The sequence below is a fragment of the Eublepharis macularius genome, chromosome 17 (genome assembly GCF_028583425.1).
Source record: "Eublepharis macularius isolate TG4126 chromosome 17, MPM_Emac_v1.0, whole genome shotgun sequence".
Taxonomy (NCBI): Eukaryota; Metazoa; Chordata; class Lepidosauria; order Squamata; family Eublepharidae; genus Eublepharis; species Eublepharis macularius.
Window position 1 is genome coordinate 2,902,898 of NC_072806.1, and position 23,399 is coordinate 2,926,296.

At 44.7% G+C, this 23,399-nt stretch overlaps 2 protein-coding genes across 2 annotated transcripts in view; both read left to right on the forward strand.

Annotated features, from left to right (window-relative positions):
- The first annotated feature begins 550 nt into the window (after window positions 1-550).
- Window positions 551-1,654, forward strand: LOC129344618 (actin-related protein T2-like). The gene has a single exon (XM_055001410.1). It carries the CDS (start codon window positions 551-553, stop codon window positions 1,652-1,654), a length of 1,104 nt encoding a protein of 367 aa, XP_054857385.1.
- Window positions 1,655-3,989: 2,335 nt separating this feature from the next.
- Window positions 3,990-23,399, forward strand: part of SSU72 (SSU72 homolog, RNA polymerase II CTD phosphatase) — a 48,051-nt gene continuing 28,641 nt past the window's right edge. The window contains exon 1 of the mRNA XM_055001723.1: window positions 3,990-4,224. Within this exon, the coding sequence (XP_054857698.1) occupies window positions 4,145-4,224 (80 nt within the window). The 5' untranslated portion in view covers window positions 3,990-4,144. The remainder of the gene's footprint in view (window positions 4,225-23,399) is intronic.

A 23,399-nucleotide genomic window follows, 5' to 3' on the forward strand; every position in this document is an offset into this window, starting at 1 on the left:
ATCATGAGAGGGAGGGCAGGAAGGGTCGCATCAGTGCTTAGTTCTCATGGGCCCTTCTTACATGCCCAGGGCAATGCTGATCACCACTTTGGGATCAGGAAGCAATTTTCCCCAGGCCAGTTTGGCTAGGGATCCTGATGGTGTTTTGACATCTTCTGGGCATGGAGCAGGGGCCACTGGGGGGGGGGCCGTCGGCGGCGTGGGAGGTAGTTGTGAATTTCCCGTACTGTGCAGGGGGTTGGACTAGATGACCCTGGAGATCCCTTCCAACCCTATGATTCTATTAAATCAGTTCCAGTCTGTGGTGTAAATACACCTAAATGTACAGCACAGCATAGATGCCTCATCTTGCTAAACTGTAACTCGTAAGGATTATGTGAGAGGGATTGTGACTTTGAAAGGGGATAGAGTTGTTGTCAGGTGGGCATTGCCTGTTTGTGATGTCAGGGCGCTAGAACACTTTATTGCCAAACATTCCAACTTGAGGCAGAGACCCCTAAAGCAAATCAACTGCCCCACTCAGCATTGCGACAGTTCTCTAGACTGAGCAATGTCTTATCAAAAAGACTTACTGAGGCCGGCTGTTGTCATTGACAATGGGTCTGGATCATGCAAAGCTGGGATCTCAGGTGAAGTAGAACCACAGTTGACTGTCACATCAGTCGTCGGCCACCTTAAAGATAAAGCAGAGGAGTGCTACATTGGAAGGAAAGCTTTCTCCAAGAAACGTAGCTTGGTTTTGAATTATCCCATTGAGCATGGCACAATTGTTCATTGGGATGACATGGAGAATCTGTGGAGACATATCTACAAAAACGAGCTTAAAATAAAATCCAGTGAGAGGCCAGTGCTTCTCTCAGAGCCACCGCTGAACCCTCTTCGGACGCGAGAAATAATGACAGAGTTGATGTTTGAACACTTTAAGGTACCTGCTTTGTATCTTAACATCCAAGCGACTTTGGCTCTTTACGCATCAGCACGGACCACTGGCTTGGTGATGGACAGTGGAGATGGGGTAACTCACACTGTCCCCATCTGTGATGGCTACTGCCTACCTCACGGGGTATCCAGACTTGATGTTGCAGGAAAAGACATTACCAAATATCTCACCAGTCTCCTTTTAGACAAAAGTAGTTCGTCTGTCAGCGGAACCAACAAGACCATGGTGAATGGCATTAAGGAGAAGTTCTGCTACGTGGCTTTGGACCCCAAACAAGAACTGGAGAAGAAAACGGAGGAGATCTTGAAGCTGCCCGATGGAAACAGTATAAAAATCCATCTCCAGTTTTGCAAGGCACCTGAAATCCTTTTTGCACCAAAGACCATAGGAGTCGAGGCACCAGGCCTTCATACAATGATTACCAACAGTATCAGAAAGTGTGACAAGGATATTCACAGGGCTCTGTATGGGAACTTGGTTCTCTCAGGGGGGACTTCTCTTTTTCGAGGACTGGACGAGAGGGTTTTTAAAGAGATAGAATCCCAAATTCCAAACAGAGTTCCCGTGCGGATCATTGCACCCCCAGAGAGATTGTGTGCTTCTTGGTTAGGAGGCTCAATTATAACCTCGTTGTTCTCCTTTCTACCAATGTGGTTTACCCTCGAGAGTTATCAAGAATATGGTGCGGCTGCAGTCCATCGCAAATTCTTTTAGGGTCTGAAATCACAGCCAAATCAGAACCTTCGGTGAGGACATATGGAATGAAATAATCTCACGGATCAATGTTTTAAAAAACTATTGCTTGAATAAAAGATCCAAAGCTGTTGCTCTTAACAGCTTGTCTTTCTGTTTATGAGAATGTTCTTCCTTTTTGCAGGTTTCACACTTTCGGTTCTGATGGAGCTTTCCAGAAGGAGAAAAGGATGGATTTCTTTTCAGAATATTATCAAAGAACGTTTGAACCATTTCCAGAAATGCTGAAGCCATGAGAAATGGATGCATATAGAAATGTCAGGAAAATGGAAATACACACAGCGTTTACTTTTTTATGAAATGTGAACTTACTCCATTGCTTTAACAACATGAAATGCATGGTTTATCACTTAGTTAGCATATAAAACTGTAATATTTGGCATATTTATAGTTTAGAAGAATAAATGTTCTTCATGAGCAAATCTACAAAGGTACTCAATAAAATAAGAAGAGTCCTGCTAGATCTTTTCAGTGGCCTCTTTAGTCCAATGTGCTTTCACCCAGCAGCCAACCAGTTGTCTTGGAGGGCCCTCCAGTGCGTCTGCTTCCCAATTCCAGCACTGGTATTCAGAAGTTTACTGCCTCTACAAATGGAAGCTTCCTTCAGTCACCACGCCGTGGCTGGTAGCCATTGATAGAGCTCTTCCCTGATTTTGTGCAATCTCTCTTTAAAGCAAATCTCTGTTCATAGCCTTCACTATCTCCACTGGCAACGCAGGAGTTGTAACCTGCAGATAGAGATAGCGTTGCCAACACTGAGGAGGCCAATTCCTGGAGCTTTGGGGGTGGTGTCTGCAGAGGGTGGGTTTGGCAGGGGGCCTGGTGATCTTCCAGAGTTACAGCTGATCTTTAGACTATAGAGATCAATTGCCCTGGCGAAAGTGGAGACTTTGGAGGGCGGACTAGGGTTGCCAGTTTGCAGCAGGGAAATTCCTGGAGATTTTGAGGGTAGAACCTGGAGAGAGTACATTTCTGGTGAGGAGGACCTCAGTGGGGGATAATAGCATACAGTCCACCCTCCAGTTAGGTGGTGACTGGAGTTCTCCCAAAATCACAGTTGATCTCCAGGCCATGGAGATTAGTTCCCCTGGGGGGAAAAAATGGCTGCTTTGGAAGGTGGACTGTATAGCCTTATATCCTGCTGAGATTCCAAAACCCACCCTGGAGTCCTGTGTGCAGTTCTGGAGGCCTCACTTCAAAAAGGATGTGGACAAAATTGAAAGGGTGCAGAGGAAAGCGACGAGGATGATCAGGGGTCTGGAGACTGAGCCCTACTACGAAAGGCTGAGGGCCTTGGGAATGTTTAGTTTGGAGGCGCTTGGGGGGGGGGGACATGATTGCTCTCTTTAAATATTTGCAAGGCTGTCATTTGGAGGAGGGCAAGGAGCTGTTCCAGTTGGCAGCAGAGGATAGGACTAGAAGCAACGGGCTTAAGTTACATGCAGAAAGGTACTGGCTGGATATTAGGAAGAACTTTTTCAGGGTCAGAGTAGTTCAAGGGTGGAATCAGCTGCCTAGGGAGGTGATGAGCTTCCCCTCACTGGCAGTTTTCAAGAAGCGGCTGGATGAATATTGGTCAGGGATGCTTTAGGCTGATCCTGCACTGGGCAGGGGGTTGGACTAGAATACAACTCTGGGATTCCGGCAACCCTGCCTCCAAAGCAGCCCTTTTCTCCAGGAGAGTCAGTCTATGTAGCCTTGAAATCTGTTGGAATTCCGTGATCTCTCCAGTCAGCCCTTGGTGGTTGGCAACCATATTAAAGCCCCTTTACTTTCCACCCGCTGCTCCCACAGGCTCCTCCCGGACAGCTTCAGGAATTTCCCAACCAGAGTTGGCAACCCTTTAGGATGGAATACATCCATTCCCGCTCGAGCGCCGCTGTTCCTTTTCCCCATTGGTTCCCCTGGGTTCTTCCGCTCCGCCTCTTGCCGTTTCCTTTTATGGCTCGCCGGAAAGCGTTTCCGTGGAAACATGCAAATAATATCTCGCAGCCCCGCCCCGTTTCTTATTATGGCTCGCCGGAAAGCGTTCCAAGACAAACACGCCAATGATTACTTGGGAGCCCTTCCCAGCCCTTCCCAGCGCCTCGGGCCCGGATAGGGCGTGGCGTGGCTCGAGATAGACGAGCCAGAGTGTGGGGATGGCCATAGAGTCCTCGAGATAGACGGGCAAATGCTGAAACCGGAAGCGGGAACACCGCCCTTTCCCCTGATTGGACGAGAAGCTCCAGCGAGAGGGCGGGGCGCCCGGCCGAGACACGTCGCCAGGCCCCGCCTCTTCCCTTCCCCGCGGCCGCCATTTTGTGACCGCCCGAGCGAGGACTGAGGAGAACTTCGTCGCTGCCGCTTCCGCCGCCGCCGCCGAGGGAAAAGGGGGTCTCGCCGCGCGCCCTTCGCCGCCCGCTCTCTCCCCCCACTCACCCCCCGGCCCCTGCCCCTCCTCCGCCGGCCATGCCCTCCTCGCCGCTCCGGGTGGCTGTGGTCTGCTCCAGCAACCAAAACCGCAGCATGGAGGCCCACAATATCCTCAGGTAAAGAGAACAAACACGGCGGGCCCGGCCGGGCCTCGCCTCGCCTCCCTCCAAAGGCGTCTCCGGGGCTTTACATTTTTAAAAAATCATTTAAAATACATTATAAACGACCCTGTTCCAACGTCCATTTAGGAGTTTGGGGGGGGGGAGGGGAGAATCGACGGGGTTGGCTCCCCTCCCTCCTCCCCAATATCCCTTATTCGTCCCCCCCCCTTCCGAAGTCGGCCTCGGAGGGCCTCCCAGCCATTTTCCCCGTGACGCAGCTTCACCCGCCCCTTGTCTGTGAAGAGGTGAGTGAGGCGGGGGAGGGGAGTTTCGCTTCCCGGGCAGAGTCCGGCGCGGTTGTGACGGGGGAGGCGCCCCGCAAAGGCGCCGTGGAGTTCCCGTCTGTCTGTGGCCGGATGGGAGGAGGTGAGGGGCAGGCAGGCCGCGCCACGGCTCAGGCCTGCCCTCTGGGAAATTCCCGGAGATTTAGCCGGGTGGCGCCTGGAAATGGCAGGGCTTGGGGAGGGGCTCCATCGGGGTAAAACCCCGTAGAGTCCACCCTCCAAGCAGCCATTTTCTCCAGGGGAACTGATCTCTGTAGTTTGGAGGTCGGTGATGTGTCCGAGAGAGCGCCAGCCAGTTCCTGGAGATTGTTGCCACCTCCCGACGTGGAGCTTCCTGGAGATTTGGGGGTGGAGCCTGGGGAGAGAAGGGATCTCGATGGGGTGTAGTGCCCCAGCATCCACTCTCAAAAGCAGCCATTTTCTCCAGGGGAGCTGATCTCTGCAATCTCGAGGTGGGCTGTATTTCTGGGAGATCTCCAGTCACCACCTGGAGGTTGGGAACTCTTTTGCCTGTTGCCATCTCCCAATCGGTAAATTCCGGGATATTTGGGGGTGGACCCTGGGGAGGGACCTCAGTGGGGCATAATGCCCTAGCAGCCACTCTCCAGAGCTGCCATTTTCTACAGGGGAAGTGATCTCTGTGGCCTGGAGATCACTTGTAACTCTGGGAGGATTTGAGTCCAGTGGCACCTTAGAGACCACAGCAAGATTTTCAGAGTGTAAATTTTCAAGAGAGTTGCTTTCATACACACAGTTCTTCAGACATGATTCCAGGAGGTCTCCAGCCGCCAGGTGGAGGTTGGCAGCCTTACATGAGGAACAGGTGCCAAGCATGAGAGGGAGGGGAGGAATTTCCTCTTACTTCGTTTTTTAAAGTGTGTAATTTTTTTTCCTACCAAGGCTTGTGTCTCTTATTTTTTGTTCTTGCCATTGTTTGGAGTGTACACACACCAGAGCCTGGGTTTGGGAGGCTGTGGTGGGGAGCAATTAAATTAAACAGAAGTCCTATAGTACCTTAAAGGCTAACCAAGCTTCTGTTTAATTTTGTTGCAACAGGCTAAGTAGTTCTCTGGAATCATTGTGTGTGCGCAGATTCTGAGGACATTACCAGTTTGCTGAATTGTTCATTGTATTGGATTCATTTGCAGTGTGTAATCTGCCTTGGATCTCAGTGAGAAAGGTGGAAAATAAATAAAAATACAATTTTGATTCCCCCCCATCTATCCAACAAGTGGCCTTTGATGCCCCTTACTGACGTATGTTTTTGTCACTGTGACCTAAAGGATCTTTCTCATCTCTTCTACCTCTGCATGAGAGACTGGAGAGAGGGAGCAAAACGCTGTGGAGGGGGGGTTGGGGGTTGGATAACAAAGAACTTCATCGTCTGCTTCATCGTGACATAGCCATTGCCAGTGTTTTATTAGAAGCTGCTTTGAATGTGTGTGGGAAGATTATTTCAGCACAACATGTTTATTCAAACAAAGCCCCCTTTTTCCTTGGTTCAATATATTTTTTAAAATAAAAAATACAATACAACGAGAAACCAGTTCAACAAAAGTACAAAAATGGGAGGGAAAATGAGGAAGAATGGAGGGACCAGGGAATCATTGGGCTAACATGGGGAGTGCATGGTTGGGTTAAACAAAGTCTCTTCAATAGCCTCATTGATGTTGTCTCTCACCCCACGCGAATTATAAAGGATGGGGGAGCAGGTCTTTCCTAATTGTAACTTAAATCCTTCCCGCCTCCAGTTTTTAAAAACTATAGGGTTGCCTTTTTCATTGAAACTCAAAAGTTGCTTACAAAATATAAAAATGATGAAATCAAGACAGGTTATAGATTATAAAACAAAAACTATGACATACTATAAACAGTGCAGAAAATGTGGGGAAAATGCTGAACAGGAAATGTAGTATGTACAGTAAAAGCACAATAGACTATACACCAGTCTTCCACTTGAAGCCAGCTGGGTGACCTTGGGTCAGTCACAGCTCTTCCAGGGCTCTCTCAGCCCCACCCACCTTACAGGGTGATTCTTGTGGGGATAATGACAACATTGTAAACCACTCTGAGTGGGCGTTAAGTTGCCCTGAAGGGTGGTATGTAAATTGAATATTGTTATTATTTATTGGATAGGTGAAAGGGAAAGAATATGAACGGGACATGGTAAAATATTTATAGGACAGCCTTTGTGGAAGGTTCACTTTGAACCCATTACCAGAAAGGTTAAAGTTTTCCCCTCAACACTTGCACATTTCCTCTCAAATGCCAACCCCAGCACCATGTCTCTTTAAGAGTGCTTTAGAGCAAGGCCATGTCTCTTAAGAGTGCTTTCCCAGTTTTTAGACCTGCAGGCACTTTTGGCATTTTGAGAGACATAGAGCATTCTGCCACGAAATGACTGCCATTGGCAGAAGGACCAGTTACAGAGCCTTGGCATTTGGCTTGGAAACTCCCCACGTACAATGGAAGTAACTGCAACTGAGTGGACGCTCTGAGTAGATGCAAAATTGATGTCTCCTGGGCTTTTCTACAGCACGGCTGCACAAAAGAGGTAAAAGAAAGCTGGTGCTGCCTCTTTCCCTGAGGTGCAGTTTGGTTTTAGCTTCCAAAGAAAGGGAAGGGCTTGCTCCTTGCAATACTCGCAAAGAGAGAGTTCCAAGGCCAGACATTTAAGAGTTTGTTTCTGTGATCAGCCTGAGGGCACACAGATGTGACATGTCTGCCTAGGATATGCCTGGTGCTTTCCTAGTCACCCGGGTGGTCGCGAGCAATTTGAGGGAAGCTCCTTGTTCTTTTCAGTTCCATTCAAAACCCTTTGGATTTCATCCCAAAATTAAAGAAGTATGTGGATGGCGTGTGCTTCTCATACATCCTCTTGCAACTTTACAGGACTACTATAAATGTATAACTGTATTCTTCTTGTGGAGGTGTTGAGAGCATAGCTTGCATAAGGACCACATCCCCCCCCCCACCACTCCCACACACTGGATGAAATGCTAGTTTCCCTGTGACTTGTGAACTCTTGGCAAAAGAGAAATTGATACTGATGAATTCTGCTTTGCTACTTAGTCTTACACATTACATTTATATAATGTTTAAATTACATCACAAAACTATCTTGTACTTCATAGAACAACCCTGTAAGGAAGGTCAGCTTGTGAGTGTGTGGGATGGGGGTGGTGGTAAAGGGTGACCTAGAAAGTCCATGACAGTTAAAAGAGCCCAACTTTGACTTCCCAGTGTGCAGCTCTGTCTCTTAGCCACGATCATACAAAAGCACCCTTCTTCCCCTCCCATCAAAGATAGAAAGGTTCACAAAATCAGCGCTCCTTGGCACCAGTCCCCCTGAGATCCAGGCATACAGGCACCTGGGGACTGGTCAGCTGATACAAACCTGCTGGGGGAGAGGAGGTGGGGCTTATCTTCATGAGATAATTGAATGCTGTGTATTTGAAAAGCACTGTGTCATTAATAGTACTGGGTCTTTCCAGTCTAACTCATTAAATTCTACTTTCCAACCCATGCAGAAGCACCCGTGGTGTTCGGGGGGGGGGGCAGGGGAGGATCTTGGGAGCGACACTCAACAGGGACTGGGCGTAGTACTTTTTTCATGAAATTAGTTAATGTGCTTTATGATGATTATTGTTACTCTGAACATTGCTTTAATAAGGTGCTTTATAAGAGCTTACTGATGCCCTATTAAAATACTTAAGTTGTTTGTATTTCACACAATGTATGGGAGGTGTCACTTGCAAAATACACAAAAACTGTAAATTTGTTGATGGTATGGCAGTGAACTCAATCCTGTCGGGATTCGTTCAATTTAAATAATGACCAACTCTGGCTCCATGCTTCTGATAAAAAGAAGAATCTGCTCCATGTGTGAATGCTCATTGAAGAGTCTACCCTTCTGAAGAGTAGGTGGAGAGTCTACCCTTCTGCCACTTCATCATTTGCTTAAGTTGTATGTAGTGAAATTAATAAGCACTGAACAGGTATATACCAACAGTCCCCTGACAAAGGGTGGTATTAATGTTTGAATAGATTAAATAACCCACGACAGCTGATAGTTTACTTCAGAATCCCTTCTTCCTTGGCTCTAGATTTTGGATGGCAAATGCCGTTGACATTGAAGGCAAGAATAGTCTTTGGAATAGTCCAGAGGTTCAACTGAACAGCTTCCTTACTCCAAACTTAATTCATGATTGAGGACTGGGTTTTTGTGTATCTAATTAGATCCTATGCTTCCAGATACTTCTCTGTTCTTCTTGATGCTAATCTGATCTGTTGACTGTTGGCCTCTTGTAGAACAACGTTGAATACTGTCCAGCACGTACAAAGAGTTGTGGGTGATACTCCACACGTGTGCTGGGCTTTTCATCTCTCTTAGTGGCACCCCCTACAAATATCCTAAACGTGCCCATCCTTACAGAGCCACACCTAATACTGTATGAAAATAATATTTCCTGGTTGAGTGTGTAACAACTCACAATTGCTGTGAGGGTTAGTTCCAGTCTTGAGACTTCGTTGCCATTCCTTTATATCTGGGTTTTAGACTCCAGCTCACCATTACTCTAGTATTGCTACGATCTCGTTGGTTCGTTCACCTGGAAAGTGGCTGTCATCCACCATGGAAAATGATTTATTGTACTGTTATTCCAGTATTTCCTTCCCTTTCTCCTTGGCTAGGTCAGCTTCGTACCGTGGGTTTTGTTCATAGGAGCGGTACTTTGCTGTAGTAGTCCCAAACCAGGATCCATATGAGCATTCTTTAAGTGACCTGGGGCTTCCTTCAGGCACTGCACAAGTGATTAACTTCTGCTCTCCATATTAAAGAAGATAGCATCTTACCCCCATTCTCTGGACACAGTCCAGTTGGAAGTTAGCTGCCATTGGACAACTACAGGATGTTGAGAAAAGCCGCAGTATTTCCAAGTAATTATCACATTTTTGTTATTCAGTAAGAATTGCTGGGGGTTTGGGTTGCTAGCATTGCTGACTAAGGTCCTGATCACATATCCAAAACGTTACTAGCACACCTGCTCACACGTATCTATTAGCTGTGTCTTAAAAGGTAGAATTGCTTCCCTGCATAATAGCCTGGTTAGCGGTGTTTACTCACTAAAATGACTAGCAAGTAGTATTTACAAGAATGGTGCAGTAGAATTTCCAAGTAATTGTGTGTTGGATTATTGTCCACGTCTTAAAGCATCCTTCAGTCCCATCACTCCCTTTCATCGCAGCACTGGATTGGATGGACTGAAGCTGCCCTGAGTGCCAAAAAATGAAGGACAAAAACCCGCCCTTCTCCTAGGAAAAGTGCCTTCCTCTTTTCTGTGAGAATGTGGCTGCTTATTTATCAGTTCTGTTCCGAACAGTTTATTCTCTTCCTCTGTGGAGTGGGAAATTAACAGTAACCCATCTAAATTTCACTTCCTCTTTGTGTTCTCTTAACAAACTGGTACACTATTAAAAGGATCTGCTTGAAATCGATATGATAGGTTGTGGTTCTAGTTCAGGCAAGCTTAGTGAAATAACTGAAGCTGGTAAAAACATTTCCATGAAATTGAACTAACTGCCAAGTTCTCATCAGATCTCTAGTTTAACAAATGTCAATCAGCTTGGATCACTTGTATGGTACTAGATTCAGGTGAGTAGCCATGTCGGTCTACAGTAAAACAGCAAGATTTGAGTCCAATAGTGCCATAAATACCAAAAAGATTTTCAGGGCCTAAGCTTTTGAAAGTCAAAGCTCTCTTTGTAGTATCAGACAAAGGGAACATTGACTCTCTAAAGCTTATGTCGTGAAAATCTTGCTGGTCTTTAAAGTGCTACCAGCTCAAGTTTTGTATGATCTTAAAGAACAGATAGAATGTAAAAAGTATCCCCGTTGTAAACAGTGGCTTCCAGCTTGGTTCACGGTGATCAGATCTGGTAAGGCAAAAGTGAACTAAGCGTAGTCAGTTCATAAAGACAGGTACTTCCAGGATTGCACAGTTACAGCTGGTGCTATCCGAGCATCTTAATTATCTTAATACGGTTCTCCAAGGTCAGTTGAAATGCCTATCTTACATGTAAACAGGAAGGAGATAGTGGTCTTCTAAGGCTGGTACACCAGGCACTTGTCCAATTTAGATATTGTCAGTAGACCATCAATTAGATTTATGGAATATCTGACCACAAGTATCTTACTGTGTGGGTAGCAGCTTAACTTTTCATTTTGTTTTAGAGGCATTTGTTACCATGAGCAGGATTGTGGGATACTATCACAGCTTCTTCTGTTGGCCACCGTCAATAACTGCAGGCACCTCAAAACAGAAGTGTGTTTCATAGTTGCATTACTTTCTTTTAATGTTACTTTTTAAAGAACAAGTGGAACTGTAAGCTGATGCTGATTTTCCTTGAACCGTTACGATGACACTTTTTTTTTTAATAGTTGCTGAAAGTATCAGACCAGTTGATAACTTGGTTTTAGATGAAAAAGTAAATGCTTTAAAATGCTTTAGTGGGTATTGTTTAGACAGTTGACCAAATCTCTTTTGACAATGCCCAAGCCTGGTGTGCCTTACGGTGGCGTCATAAATTGTAGCATCAAGGCAAGTTGACTCATGTCAGTAATTTATACTTGGTTATGGTGGGTCCTAGGTTTGTGGGTGTAGTGTACCTTATCCTACCATGTTCTTGTTTGAAAGGGAGGGGGGACCCTTTTGATCACTGTGAATACTATGCTAAGCATTGTAGGACACACACGGACAAAAAGCCTTGTGAGACTAGGACTACAGTTAGGACAAAAAATCAGGCAAGATTGAGTTGAAAAGTTGGATAGGATACATCATAAGTGCAGTTCCCAGTCAGAATCCATACTGTGTTTTAAATGATGTGATCCATCCTGAGCCTGTGGGAAGGGTGGAATAAAAGTCTAATAATAAGTTCTAAAAAACAGCGATGAAGGTGTTTTGGGAAGACTCGGAGATTCAGGCTGCAGATATACACACTCCCTCTTTCTCTTCCCCTCTTCTGTGCCAATTTCCTCTTCCATTTCTGGGTTTCCTTTATCCATAAAGTGCTAAGAGGACTAGATCAGGCAAACTGTGGTTATTGCTAAGATCCAAACCATGGTTTAAATTGTGGTGCTGATCTTCATTACCTGATTTAGGTATTGCTAGTAAGCTGTGATTGGAAGTACCTGAAAATGAAAGTGTACATCAGTGCGCAAGTTGGGCAAACTGTGTCCTTGGCACATTCCCAGCCTTCCAAAGCATAGTTTAAAGATTATAGGTCAGTTCAGAGAACCCTTATTTCTTTTGTGTGGATTCAAAAGAAACGGTACAACCCAGCCATTTCTAAGGCATCACATTTCCAGAAATTTTGAAGCCATGGAATAAAACATTTTTTCTAGGAAAAAACCAGAAATTTGGGGCAAAAGTTGAAATACATGCAATATTTTCCATGCAAATTTAAATTTCTTTTACCGATTTAACAACATAAAATGCATTGTTTATAATTTAGTTAGCATATAAAATTCTACTGTTGGGTATATTAATGGGATTTAAATGTGTGAATATCTTGTTTTCTATAAGGAAAGTTGTAAGCATGTCCAGTACTTGAGAGTTGCCAATGGCTGTGCCCTGTGTTACCATAACATGCATTTGTCATCTGAATGTTAGGAAAAATAGAGGTTGACGGTAGAAAACAAATGGTGTAGTAAACAAAAGAAAGTGTTATTTGGACAGAAACTTTCTTATAGAGTCACAGTAGGTAGGACTCCCAGCAAGTTTAGATGTTAAGCCAAAACTTGATAACATCAAAAACACAACTTTTTGACATGCTTTCATTATTTGCATTAAAGTATCTTAACTGTTGCCAAAATCGTTTGTGTTTAAATTTAAAAGTTCTTGAAAACGTACACGTTTACAGAATAAGAGGTTTTTCTACGCTCCCCAGAATTGCCCAGTTTTTTTCCATTGAAAAAATCGAGGACGTCCTCTCATCATGCTATATATTTTGAGTGTGAAAAGCCTTGCCTTAAGAAGATTTCTACTCATTCTAAAAGAAAAAAAAATATCTCAAAGGAGCCCCCTCCCCCCTGTGCTAAAAACCCTATGCTAGAGATTTTAGGAGATGGGTTGAGACTGAATTGTCTCCCTATGTTCTGTGGTCCGGAGTCATTTTGAATACGAGGTATAGTTATGGTTGTTGTACCTCATTAGAAAAGTGTAGAAGACAGCAGTGAAGTTGATTAAGTGGACACAATATTTTTTCCTTTGAAGAAAGGCTAAAGAATCTGGGGCTTTTCATGTTAGAAAAAAGATAATGGGGCTGGGACATGATAGAAAGGTTTGTAAACGCAGATGTGGCAGAGAAGGAGTATAGAAAGTTTTTTCCTCATAATCCTAGAACTTGGGTACCCAGTGAAGCTAGTGAGCATTATATTCAGGACAGACAAAAGGCAGTGCTTTACTCACAAATAAGCTGTCGTTTATGATGGCCACTGGCATAGAAGGGGGGTTCGATTCATGAAGGACAATTCCATCTGTGGCTGCTAGCCATGCTGTCTGTAAAGGGAACTTCCAAACCCAAAGGCAGCAAACCTCTAAATAGCAGTGCTAGGAGATACCAACACAATAAAGGAAGCAAGCCAAAAAGTATATTGCCCTATACACAGTTTACAATAATTTACAACAGGAATACACCAATGGAGAGCAGTTTAGTACATCAATATTAGGAGCAAGAAAAGTCCCATCAAAATTCTTCAAGTATTCAACAGGTAAGTAGTTTTAATGATCACGTCGCTGTCAGTTCGTGTTATTTCATCCCGAAATCCGTAGGAGTCGTTTGGAAACAACGAAGAACGCTGAGTGGCAACGAGCTTACCGGTCCAATCCTATTTGGCTCGTTTTCAGGACAAATCCTTCATCAGGCCACCAACTATTTCCATTCCAACATGATCTTAAGACGTGAAAGAAAACATCCAAATACAGAAGCTTTGAATGCACTTTATACTGCTTCTGTATTTGGATGTTTTCTTTCACGTCTTAAGATCATGTTGGAATGGAAATAGTTGGTGGCCTGATGAAGGATTTGTCCTGAAAACGAGCCAAATAGGATTGGACCGGTAAGCTCGTTGCCACTCAGCGTTCTTCGTTGTTTCCAAACGACTCCTACGGATTTCGGGATGAAATAACACGAACTGACAGCGACGTGATCATTAAAACTACTTACCTGTTGAATACTTGAAGAATTTTGATGGGACTTTTCTTGCTCCTAATATTGATGTACTAAACTGCTCTCCATTGGTGTATTCCTGTTGTAAATTATTGTAAACTGTGTATAGGGCAATATACTTTTTGGCTTGCTTCCTTTATTGTGTTTGGTGCAGTTTTACTGAGGAAGCTTGGTTTCTGCTTCTGCAGGAGATACCAACAGACAGATCTAGTTTGGCCCTTCAGGCCAACTTGTTTGCCACTTATGAAACAGGATGCTGGAACAGTTGCACCATTGATCTTGATCCACTTATGTTCTCAGAGGAGTGCACTCTCTCCTTTCCTCCTCTGCCTCTTCCATGCACTTGATGTCTGATTCTCTGATCCCAAGAATCAACTTTTCAGGAGTTGGAAAGGACCACTGGGTATTCAGGAAAGATCTCATAATTCATCAGCATTCCAGTTTTTTGGGTACAGGTGGCTTATTTAGTTTCACTCAGCTGTGTAGCATGTTGATTATTTTCATTATAGTCCGCCTTTCTCGCTGGAAATCAAGGAGGATTACAGGTATGATGGAAACCATTCAGTTAGTTGGCAAGCAGATCACAAAATACAACATTTGAATCTAGTGGTGCATCTTATGCTTGCTGTACTCTAACCATCCTTGTCTAACAACCTGGACAACTTTTTGTGATGGGAGCTTTCTGTGAGCTACTCGTATAGCCTTTGTGTAGTGTTCACACGAGTCGTGCAATATCAATCTGTGGTAGACCTTGACCAGGCAGTGGCTCTTACTAAAAACGGAGAACATCAAAACAGTCGGATCTGCTGGATCTAGGATGTGTACAAAAATGCCAGGTGGGGCTTGAAACGCTTAGGACAGATGAAGCAGCCTTGAACTTAGCGACTTCCTAGGCTCCTCTCTCAAGCCAAGCAGTAGCATCAGTACAAAGATGGGTTTGTTAGGCTGACCTTTGTTGTAACCTGAATCACAAGATATCCTGCCTGGTATGAGAGAGATTGAGTTCTCCTTCACTGACTTGACTTGGCTTGCTTCTGCGCTTGTTCACTTTCACAGTTGCTTGAAGACGTGACTTCCTGCTGGACTGCTGCCTCTAGGAAAGACGGGAGTTGATGTGGGCATGAATGGCAGTCCTCATTTCCCAGTGAGGGAGCAGCCTAAGCGGCACTCATCGAGGCTTGTAATGCAACATTGTGGATTTCACATCAGTCATGAAATACGTTTAATGTCTGCCTAGAGTTCTCTGGGCAGCTCAGCACTAAAGCCCATTCTGCCTCGTGCAGTTGTTTTGTCCTGAATGCTTAGCAGTCCCCCAAGATCTGACTACCAACTTGTTCATTCCTCAATGAGAGGTTCATGTCTCTTCACAGCTGCTAACCCTCCTAGTCTTGCTTATCTTCTGTCCTGTGATGCCAGGAAGCAAATGCTTGCCACGTCAAACTGATTAAGAGATAAGGCAGGCCTTGTTCTTAATCGGGTGTTCAAAATCCAGAGACTAGACAAAATCAGAGAATGACTGCAGTACGTTTGAGTTGTTGTACCAGATGTCCATCTGTAATCATCCACCGGTGAAGCCTGACTCATCTTGCATATCCTATAATTAGTTCCATCATTTGCATTTGGAATGAGACACTGTGTTCTCTTGGTTGGCTTTCTCAGTTTGTGGAGCAGTTCTTCAGTATGGCCTGACTTTTGTGTGTGTGTGTGTGTGTGAGAGAGAGAGAGAGAGAGAGAGAGAGAGAGAGAGAGAGAGAGCAAATATCTCATGGTAGAATGTCTGCTGAATTCTAGATAAGCAGCTTCTAAATTGACTGCGGGGGAGGGGCGATGAACAGTGAGTCAGTGTGTGTTGCAAAATCTGGGCGTTTGGGAGTGATCTGCTTGCAGGGACACTTGCAGCAGCTGGAAGATTTTCTTTGAGAACCCCAACTGAGAAGTCTGCAAGCAAACCCCGGATGAATGAGTCCCTTGGTTCCTGTGTCCTTCGGTTAAATGCCCAGCACTGCAAGGTGGATCTCATTGCTAGGCCAGATGGATTGGAGGGAAGGGGAAGCACTCCTGGTCATCCGTTTGCCTGGAAAGGGCATGACACAGAATGCTTCAGCTTTCCCTGAACTGCAGAGTTCAGAGTGTGTGCTGAGTGTATGAGAATCTTCACAGACTTGTCTGCTAAATGGATTGGATGGAGTGGTCCTAAAACAAAACGAATTTTGCAAAAAAGCTTATGCAAGTTACGAGCCTACAAAATCTCAGTAGCCCACATAACATTGTATATGTGACTCAACGGAGACCCTCTCTTGTTTTGGGAGCCGCATCCTTTAATCACAGACTCACTTCCTGATGGGGGAAAACTAAGGGGATTTTTATGTGCCAGCATTAGAAACAGAAGTGTATCTGTCCAAATTGCTACATGTGTATAACAAAATTATTATTATTATTATTACTGATTTATATAATGACATTCAACATTCATATTTCTTCCTATAATTTGAGTGGAAAGTTTTGCCTAGATCAGAATTTTGTTTCTATTGCTAGGGCAGAGTCCCAAAAATATGAGAATAGATTGCTTCTGAGCGTTAGTGAAGTATTATTTTATTCAAACATAAGCAATTTCCCTATGGAAGAAAAGACTAGAACTATCCTCTGAAGCAATTGACAGCCGGGATCCTGACACAGCATTGCTGCAGAGGCAAGTAGATTCAAATAAAATTTAATAAGCTTGAAATACATTCTTCAGAGGAAATGAGGTAGTGGATAACTATATGCCTCCTTGCTTCCATTAATTGCTACGTAATTCCCCCTAATGATAGATCTGTTAAACTATATTTACACCTACTTGACACTGCAATTTTCTGTGAGGGCTTCTGTAGCAAATGGCAAACTGTTAATTAGACTTTAGTTCACACCTTTCCTAGAAGGCAGTCTCAGCATGGAAAAGGGGATAAGAAACTCAAGTCAGACCTGGCGCAGACTGATAGATGCAAAAGGTCTCCGCAAAACAAAACTGGTGGGCTTTGGTCGTGCAAGTGCTGGCTCAGTAACTGGCAAGAGTCCAGTGGACCCTGCCTTTTCCAGGGGTGGGTAACGGGTGAGGCTTGTACAGGCTTTAGAGTCGCCACCTATGGGCAGTTTCTGGTTGCCAGGGGCGATGTTGTTAATAACCAACCGCAGTAAAGTAAGTTCAAGAGATAAGTTTAATGTTTAATGTTTGCTGTCGCCAACGGCTAAGTACATTAAAAAGAACAACAAAGTTAACGGGCTTATTTTTATTTAAAGCCCAAATTTCCATATTCCCCCCCCCCCCCCGATTACTTTTACTGATAATTAGCCAAAAGTGGTACACTGGTGGTTGTGGGACTTGGCATCCCGCTTTCGGTCGCAGCAAAGGATGCCTTTTGGGAAAGGTGTTTCAGAGCTTGCCCTCTCAGCAACTGTTTGGACTTCCTTAGGAAAGCCCTTGGTAGCCTTTGAGAACCAGAACTCTGAAATACACAAGCTCATGTCCTTCACTGTGCTGTTGCACAGGTGATTTGTGCCACTTTCTTGTGTAGTGGGGGAGAAAACTTCAAAAGCTGGACCAATCCTGCTCTGTATCTACCTCCTGTAGACAATTCAGCCAGTAGTGGCTTGCTGGCAGAGCTTCTGAGTTGGAATAAATCTGGACATCACAATTGCTCACCACAAGTTTATGCAAATGCCTCCCCTCCACATACTCAGCCTTCCAACTGGCTTCTGAAGCAGCACGAGCACTACTGGCCATTGTGCTTTCTGTTTGCTTTTGATGCCTGTATGGCCCAGCCAAGATAAGAATTGAAAACATTTCTGCACATAGGGAAATGAGGTGTGTTCAGAGTTGCACCTTGTTTAGTGGTATTTAAAAGCAGAGTGCTACGTATGCTAATCAGCTTCAAGCTGGCAAAACTTTGTGGTTTGCACTTTCGGTTTCCTGCATCTCCCTCAGAAAATTGAAGACAAAACCCAGTGAACAGTAACTAAAAAATACAAGAGATAAATGCTCCCCAAAGCATTCATTATTTGCTATTGGCGGGGGAGGGGGGGTTTGCTGCAGTAATATAACTGATCAGCATATTTTGCTGCTGTCCCAGTGACTTTTTGGTCAGGGTTTTAGGAGGGAGGGCGGCATTCCTTTTACCTGATAGTGCAGCAATTGGATGTCACTGCTTAAGCTCTTGGAATATTTATCTGGCCCTGCCTTAAGCCTAAGAAGTCTTAATCCTACCGACTGTCAAGTCTTGAACTGGTACTTTGGTAAGCTAAGTGAGCGGGGAAATATTGGTGGCTGAGCCGGAAGTTGATGTGACCCAAGGACTAATGGAATCATTCTTTGGGAGGAGGTGCATGGAATGGCTTGTAACAGAAAAAAAAAATAACCAACTCATGAGTAGCATGGATTGGAAAGAAGGCTGATAATTCAGTGTTAGAGCACCTATGTGTGCTGAAGGTTACAGATCCTGACAGTTTTGAGAAAGACCCCTGCCTGAGATCTGGAGAGCTACCATCAGTCTGACCATCCTGTGTACTGTTTGTGTTTCCCGCCATGTCTTTCCACATCACAAAAGACATGAATGCAGTTAGTGACATAAACGTGTTTATTTTTTTAAAAAAACATTCCCTTGCATTTGGAAAGATACCTTAGCAGTGTGTGGGTAGTGAATGCCTGATTAGTTCTGCAGAAGCCAGAGAGACTTAAATAAGATTCTAATTGGTAGGAGGGTTGGGCTGCAGTTTCCTCCTTTGTCTCCACATCTAGTAGAATAAATTATACAAAACAGAGAAGTTCTGAAGAAACTGGAACTAGAGGCAGCAACCAAATTTGCATGAATTATGCAGGCTGAGGAATTTGGTTCTGTGTTGCAAAATCAGTTACGGTGGTGCAGAATTCCAGTGTCTTGGTATACTATACTCATATCCAGGGCTTTTTTCAGCGGGAACGTGGTGGAACGGAGTTCCGGCACCTCTAGAAAATACTCAGCAATAGCACGTGAAAATATTATTTCAAAGAATCCCGTATGTTTCTCCCTTATTTCCCTCTTGAGAGTTCCACCACCTTTTTTCCCCAGAAAAAAAACCCCTGCTCATATCCATGATTGTAGCATGAGCTTGCCATGAATTTGTGGGGGTTATGTTCCCCTGACAGCCAGCCTGGGTTGCTAGTCCCCGGGACAGAGTATGTTGCTTTGACTCTGGCCAGCCTGTCTAGTTTGTGAGCATGTGGCCTTGCTCAGAATAGGCTTATCACTAAATCAAGTCATCTTGGAGTAATTGCTTCAAACTTGTAGTTCTGACTTCTACGTTTGAGAAGCAGCAACAAAAGATTAAATCAGTTGAATTTGCGACTGCAAGACAGCTTTAAAAACAATGTCATTACCCCACTTTCCTTAACTGTTGTACATAAATGTTCTACAGGCTGCTTTAAAAAAACCCACAATCTCCCCACTTTGTTGTTATTCTGAGGAGTTTCTTGTGAAGTGCCATGGTTTAGCACAGAAGTGAGTTTCGTGGTAATTTTTTCCTGGAATGTTGTCTGATGAGACCAGGGAATGACATCATTGCCCAAAGGAACATAATAGCGGAAAGCCGCCTTACTGGTCAGTGCTTAATTAGGGCGAAATTGCCCTGTCTTGTAGCAATGGGCAACTAATCCTGTCAGCTGAGTTCTCCTTACCGTACATAGCCATGAATCACAACTCTTTAGGTGGACAGGGATCTGTAACTGGTAGAGTACTTTTAATTGGATATGACCCTGTGTTCTTGGAGCTGAAACAACACCGACAAAAGGCCTGCGCTGTCCTTAAATGACAGCAGCAATTCCGCTGGCAGGCTGTATCAGGCTGACTTGTGTATCTGGACACCAAGGTACAGATGTGCAGAAGTCCACCACTAAGTCCCAGTGCAGGGGAAAGTATATCCCAGTCTCTTACCCATGATTTAAGAAAAGAGGAGCACCAGGTGTGTGTGTATGTTGTTCCATCCTCTCCTTCCCCTCCCCTTTTCATTGTTAACCCAAGTCTTGCCCTCTGGTCACCATCCACCTTAACTGCTAGAGGCAGAGGAGCCCTGGGGGTAGGGTGTGGTGTAAAGAAGGTCTTAAAAATGGGCAAGCTTCTATGCGTGTAGGTGGCCTGCTGTTAGCCTCTTCCACTGTTCACTGGTGCTTCTTGATTCTGAAACTTCGACCCACACAGTTTTGAGCAGCACTTTCCAGCTATAAGGACTAGAAAGATCATTTTAAAAAGAAAAAGTGAGCAGATATTCTTATAAATTTGATTTCTCCCCTTAAACATTTTTGTGTGGTTTGTAGGCTGTAGGCACGTAGATACTTAAGCCTTCAACACATGGATGTTGAATATCGAAAACTATACGGGTATATCAAGCCCAACCAATGGCCAGTCTAGCTCAGAATTACCTACTCTGACTGGGAGCAGCAACCATCCAGAGTCTTTGGGCAGAGAAAATTCATTCTGGGCACCTTTTACTTGAGGTCCTTTAACTGGAAAAGTCCGGGATTGAACTGGGGATTTGGGCAGGCAATGGGCACGTGCCACCTCTAAGCCACAGCTTCCCGTCCTTAATTTAAGGGGGTCACAGTGTTAAAATAGAAGAGCCATCCTTGCTGTTAGTGTGCCTGAAATGCCTCTCTGAGTGAGCCCTTGTAGACACTATGCCACTTAATATGATGGCAGTACCCTCAGCTACCGGTTACCAGTCATTCAGGTGGTTGTAGCCACGCTTGGCTTTCTGCCAGTGTCGCAACTCCCTGTTGGGATTGTGTTGTGTGACCAGGGAATGATTGCCAGAGTGCAGGAGGGGAGCACCTTCCGTGAGTTGCAAGTGCTTGTGTAACATTGTTTGGTAAGCATTTATGCAACCTGTGTGTCTTTGGCTCCTGTTGAGTGGCGTGAAAGCAGTTTCAAAGTACTTATTTCCTGCTTCTGAGTGAGGCTAATAATTCCCTTGTGAGCTGACACAGCCGGCAGCGGAAATGCCCTTGCCACCAGCAGTAGTTAGTCATGTTCTGCCCGGCTCCATTACTTTGGTAATTCACTGGCTTAGGTTTGTTATTTTTTTTTCCAAATGTCATCCCTTCAACCACAAATTTGAATCGGAGGCAAAGGAGTGAAAGCAGCTTCAGCCCCACTGAGAAAAGAAAGGGGCAGTGTGCTGAGAACAGTTGCCTGCGAAGCAGAAGCAAGTTAAATTTTAAGGTTCAACAGGAGATACTCGGCGATTAAATCCAAACTCTTGTTTATGATCTGCTGCCAGCAAGGAAGCCTTTTAACTATTGCACTCCAGTAGTGACTGAGAGTGTTGGATAACTGGCAAGTGGCTGCTACTACTAACTGTGCCTTATCTGTACAGGAGCCACAGTGCCCGTCTGAAGAAATGGTTACTTGCCGCTCTGCCCAGCATGCAAACAGCTTTCCTGGAGTGTCCCAGGATGAGGAAGATTGCATGGTTTTGTGTTCCTCTGCACCCTCCCCCGCTCAGAAAATTTGGCTAGGCTAGAGTACTTCTTGATATCCTAATCTTCTGCATGCAAGGAGTTGTGCAGAAGAGCGTTCGACCTTCTTTTTGCTGCCTGCAGGCTGCACTACTACAATCCTGGAACAGTTTTGTTGCCTCACCTCCTATTTTTATGAATGAGGCTTTGATGTAGTTTAGTGTTAAATGGGTCCCCACTGCAATGCAGAAGCGTTTGGGATCCCAAATAGGGTTGGACAGGCAAGATGGGGTGAGTGTGTGTGTGAGAGAGAGAATTTGTTTTGGCTAAGGGGAATGAACAGCTTACTTTCCTCTGCTGCTGAGTTTTTCTCTCCACCCCACTACCCGCAATTTGAATCCCACCATTTCTGTGGGGTGACTGGGTGCAGGCAGTCTTTTGAATTGAAGCCTTCTTCATGCTCTCTTGCTGGGGGTTTCTTGCTGTCTGTGAACCACGGGTCTCCTCTCTAGTCATGTGGGTTGTGTTTCAGCTGTCTAAGGATGCACACACAAGATCATTGCCCCTAAACAACCTTTGCTTTTTTTTTTGTTCCCAATCAATATGGCACCCCCACTACAGAGGTTCCCTTCATTAGTGAATGATTCTGATTCTGGAATGAGTTAAATAGTGTGATCTTGTGTGTGTATGTTGTTTCCAGACACACATTGGGTCATTAGTTTTCTCAGCAATGAAAAGGTTCCTTATTCAGATCCACATTCATGTGCCAGAGTGACATTCTCAGGCCGGGGAGGGGCGAGTAGGGATCTTCCGGAGCCGTTCTGACCTCTGCCATTCACCCCTTTGAGGCTCTCTCTGTGCAGAGTTGCAGCTGAGCACCTGCAGACTGAAGCGAAGAAAGACATTAAAATATTTATACCTTTATTTTTCAGTACTTATTGACAACGTTAAACAGCAGCAACCTTTTTAAAAAGGGCAAGAGCCCCAGCAGTGGAACTTGATTCCCAACAATGATACCTGCGTGCCTGTCATTCTTAGCTTTGTTGCAGGGCTTTAATTTCACTGACCCACTGGGTCCTGGCCGGTGGGGGACAGGGAAGGGAACCAAGGTGGGTGGTGCTGGCAAAGTGCCCTTCTAGTGAGTGGACTTGTCACTTCTCCTGACCTCAAGAGGGCCATTTCACAGACCAATGTGCCAATGCTGGATTATTTCACCTTCCTAGAATAGAGCCTGCCAGATCAGCTCAACAATTTTTTAAAAATCAGCTTGCCTGTGTATTGCAAGCTGGCTTGAGTAAGCGGGTCTGGCGAGCTGTTGGCTGAGAAGCAGCATTTTCCCTGGGGAAGTGGCAAGTTCCGGCATTGCTATAGCAATATTTTGGTAGAGAGCTCTCTGGTTCTCTTTCGTAATGATAAAATACTGAGAGGCTTCTGTTCTATCAAAAACAATGCCCAGTGTTTAAACAAGCAGCTCTCCCTGCCATCTTTCAGAAGCTGTTGCTGATCTGCAGTGGGGAAGGGTTCTGTGGCCATACTTTTGCAATCCAGTATGGTCTAATTTGCCTCCTGAGGAAGAAGCAAAGCAGCTAAAAATAGTGCCACTTACTCACTGCACAGCTGACTTTTTCTGAGATTGCAGAGCTGTCTTTTTGAAACGACACGTGCGTTCTGAAATGGCAAATTCAGGCACTCGAAGATGGAGTCTTTGAAGGTCAGAAGTACTGCCTGCTTAACAGTGTAATTGACGAATGTTTTTAAATTGCCAGCCTTTGAAAGAGCTGTGATTAGAATATTTAAAGAGATGCCAGCTCACAAAACCAGAGGAGGAACTAAACAAATTCTTGGCTGTTTCCATTTTCTTGGCTCTCTGTGCAAACTACCAAAGAGAATTCTTAAGTGTCTGTGTGTGTGTCAAGGTTCCTTTTTCATGCTGATTACGTTGGGCTAGGCAGCAAAAGCAGAAGCTTTAGAATTTGGGTCTGAATAATTGGAGCAGGCTCATATCTTCAGGATCTGTGAAATAAATCCCCCGATCATTCAGTGAATGTATTTTATCAGTGTTGTGGAGTTTTTATACTTAATCTACATTTTAAGATAATACTTTGGTCTCTTAACCTTGATAATGATGGAGTTGGGAGGATCTCACTTTGGACGGG

What these genes read in the sequence shown, in the direction of transcription:
- LOC129344618 (XM_055001410.1), top strand. Translation starts at nt 551, where the DNA reads ATGTCTTATCAAAAAGACTTACTGAGGCCGGCTGTTGTCATTGACAAT.